Here is a 3,868-nt window from a genome sequence, read left to right on the forward strand (position 1 = left end):
AATTTTTCGTCTTTTTCAGCTCGTAGTTTTTGGTATGTAAAAATTATCAAACTCATATAAACTTAAAAAATGTGATAAGCTTTTAAAAGTAGAGATTTCAAGCTTTAAAACCCTTTTTTTAAATTTGAATTTCATTCATTATTGACGAAGATATTGTATATACAACTTTGAGCTAAAAAATACGCGATGACTTTTTACTCAACCTAATATATACATATTTTTTTTGCACAACGTGCTTGGCTCATTTAGTCCTTATATGAATTTTATTAAATTTCGCTGAGCCTTTAAAGTTTTTTAATTTTAATTTTAATACATTATATTTACAATAAAATTTTCCTATTTTATCGTTTCTGAAATCATATAATACAAGATGACTGATATAAGTATTGAGAGCTCTTAAATACCTTCTTTGATTGCGTGTTTGTTAATTCTTCACTATCTTTATCAGTAAAGATGATCGAGTCATCTAGCTGGTTGTCTCCATCGTCTAAGTTCATCTCAACACAACCATCGACTTCTTCAGCAAAGGAACCGGTATAAGTATTTTCGGAATTATTAGAATCCATATTTTCGAAACTAATGAAGTCATCAGAACATTCAGAACTGTCAGACGGCAATCGACGGTGTTGAAATAAATTCTTCTGCATTTGTCTGTTATAATCCTTGGCGTGGCGTTCGTCGTTCATCTCCATTAAACAATCGTAACGCATTCTCGGCCTTTCCGTTGCTTCTTCCTTGTCTAAAGTTATAGAAACATTACTGTCTTCAGAATTGGTGGAACTTTCTGATAATGATCGCAATCGAATGGAAGCAATTTTGGCATCACTGTTGGAATCCTTGCAAGGATTATCGTTGTTCCTCATCGAAGAATTGAAGATAGGTGTATAATGTATTTCGGTAGGAGAGGATGTTTTCATTCTTTGTTTATTACATGTTTCGGTAGAAGAGGATGTTTTCGTTCTTTGTTTATTACATGTTTCATACAATTCGTCGTCTTCAAAAACGACCCAATCTTCAAGATCGATGGAGCTTTCTGATACCGTCAGCGATCGAATCGAATTTTCTTGTGCATCAGGCATTTTATTATTGCTATCTTCGCAATAATTATAATTCAAAGAATTTGCTATACAACGTACTTTGGTCATGTATTTCCCTTTAGTTTTCTTCTTTTTGCGCGCCTTCGGTTTTCTTTTCCTATGTGTACTTTTGGGTGAGCTCGACATTGTCGAGCTATTAATCTGTTTGGTGACCTGAATGGAATCTGAAATATTCATATTATCTAAGCTATCAAGCTTTTTACTGTCTGGACAATCGTATAATGCTGTTTTGCTCATAATCGCCATACTTAATAGATTCCATCCGACATATGGTTTGGTCGACACCAAAACAGCTCAGCTGACGCTTCGCTCTACTGTGATCTAGAATATAAAAAACAATCTCAGTTTAGATTATGGATTACATGAACAATGTTAAACTCTTAGAATTAGGTTTAGATATCTAATATGAAAGATTAGTTGGAAAATGTATACATATGTGTGCCTGAAATATCAATATAATAGTGTATAGTGAGTGTCAATGACTTGTAAATCAAATGTGTGTAAGTCTTATTAAATTGGTAAAACATTTTTTTCTAACCTGCCTATTTTCAACAATCTTCTAAATTCCAATTAATAAAAAATCTTATCAATGAGAAGTCAAATAAGAAAAATCAAATAAGCATTAATTTGATTTCTGAGGTTCAATTTTTGTAAAAAGTCTTCTTCGCTAAATTCTTATCTAAAACGATCCTCCTTATCTTTAACTGATTACAAAATCGTCCGCCAGAAAAATGTGTATTGTCAATTGACAGAGTGGTATTAAGTGTTTACGAGACATCGGCCGGAATATTATCGGATATTTTTTTCAGCATATCTGTACTATTGACATGTAGATCTCAACAATAAGGCTTATATGGAGAAACACGTGCTATGAGAAACATGATAATATCGTAGCATGCATTATGGTGACGCCTACGCACATTGGTAGGAACGTTTCGGACGTTCATCGTAATCGCATTATTTAGCGCGTATAGATTTTAGCATATGACGTAGAATCAGTCATTGAGGTACAATCATCCGTGCACAAACACACACGCACACACACGTGTACGTATTGCGCGACGCACGCGTCGCATGTCACGTACACTCTCTTGACTTACGTGATGTAGAAGAGTCCTCGCAGGCGATGTAGTGGCCTTCCGGATTTTCCACCCAATTGCAATCGTACGTTGACAAAACGGATCTTGTTCCACACCCTAAATAATCTATACCGATTGCAGTGTCAATTCCTGTCGATTTCGCAGAGGCGAGGTTGTCTATCTCAGACGAGTACATCTTTAGAGAACACATGTTTGCGAGATACTTTAAGCGGCCATCTTCAACTACAAAATGAGAGAGTATCGTGATTTGTGATGTATTCATATATCGTTTCCAGCTGGACAGCACGGGGAGGCGCGCATGCGCGGCGAATAGACGCGAGGGCCTCCGTCTCAGGCGCGTGTAATGAGAGGGTACGTCTGCGCCCCTTTTTCCACTTTCAATTTCATCGAATATGCCAGATTTTCATTTATTTTTTATCTTAGAAAAAAATGTTTTGAATCAAATTCCGCGAGAATTTCAAGAGAAAAAGAATACAACGCTGCGACCTCTTCTTATTCGACTGTCTGTATATAAATAATATCTCATTCTAATCCCAGCAGAATTCAAAAAGAATTCTGTGATATGCCATCAATTCTAAGCTCATTTTCAGATGCAACAAGAATTCTTTTCAGAATGATGACACATCACTGAATTCTTTTTTGTATCATCTGGGACATATTCTCGGTTCTCATTTTAAAAAGAAATATTTTAAATAAAAGTTTCGCGATTTTAGAGCGAAAAAATACAACAATTGTCTTACATTATCTCTTACATTTATCTCCCTCTCTATCTGTTTGTTTTTCTATTTTGATTGAATGAGATGAATCGATTGGAGAAAACAGCAAGAAAAACGCAGTTGTTTAAAAAAGAAAAAATGAGATTATGGGCCCGATCGGCGCCTTTATTAGACACGAACCTATGGAAATGATCACGTGATCCTTCACGCGGGGAGAAAAGTCGAGATAAAAGGGTCAACGCTTTGAATTTCCAACTTTTTATTGGCTGCAAGTGACTACCTGAATATTTTGTTACGTGATAAAATACATGAAATAATGAGGATTGTTGCGTGATGCAATCCTTCGAAGGGACAACCCAGAATTTTGTAACTTAAAATAAATCAAGAAACAAACGGAAAAAGTTTTTCTGAAGTTTTAACGACGTGGAATGTGAAAATCAGTACGATTTTGTAATGTGTGACAATTGCGATATAATTTAGATATAATTTAACTATTTAATTATTTATCTGGTCCAAAAATTTTAGCATCGAGAAGTTTAGAAGTATATCGAGAAGACACGTAATAACTATCACTATCTAATGATACCTATAAGTTAATGATTAGGCGCTAACGAAGATAGATGACGCACGGATGTTATTATTTATTGTCACTTCAATTGGATTCATTTCGCTAACAAATCAGATCGTCACAATTTTAAATAAATGTACGTCTATAATTGTGAGCGCGGATTACAATATCGCGGGTCCGATTGAATTGTCGTTCCTGCACTGGCGTCTTACTTTTTTGCGATTTATCTATAATAAATACATAATAATCACCGAGAGTCCAAGATAACAGAATCGAGAGTGAAAAGTCAGTAAGGAGAAAAGGTTTAGCATATCAGAAGACTTTTTATATCCTTTCTCTCTTGATGTCTATTAATATATTTGATATATATATATATATATAAACACA

At 34.7% G+C, this 3,868-nt stretch overlaps 1 protein-coding gene across 2 annotated transcripts in view; it reads right to left on the reverse strand.

The window, feature by feature from the left end:
• Nucleotides 1-2,548, reverse strand: part of LOC108747348 — a 3,336-nt gene extending 788 nt beyond the window's left edge. Inside the window, exons 1-3 of one of the 2 annotated variants that reach the window (XM_018484752.1) lie at nucleotides 2,198-2,548; nucleotides 1,346-1,418; nucleotides 405-1,261 (exon numbers count right to left, since the gene is read on the reverse strand). In XM_018484752.1, the coding sequence (XP_018340254.1) occupies nucleotides 405-1,223 (819 nt within the window). In that variant the 5' untranslated portion in view covers nucleotides 1,224-1,261; nucleotides 1,346-1,418; nucleotides 2,198-2,548. Of the gene's footprint in view, nucleotides 1-404; nucleotides 1,419-2,197 lie in introns of both variants that reach the window. The other variant, XM_018484751.1, reaches the window with a different exon arrangement.
• Between the last annotated feature and the right edge of the window lie 1,320 nt (nucleotides 2,549-3,868).

The sequence above is a fragment of the Trachymyrmex septentrionalis genome, unplaced genomic scaffold (genome assembly GCF_001594115.1).
Source record: "Trachymyrmex septentrionalis isolate Tsep2-gDNA-1 unplaced genomic scaffold, Tsep1.0 scaffold2, whole genome shotgun sequence".
NCBI classification, from domain to species: domain Eukaryota; kingdom Metazoa; phylum Arthropoda; class Insecta; order Hymenoptera; family Formicidae; genus Trachymyrmex; species Trachymyrmex septentrionalis.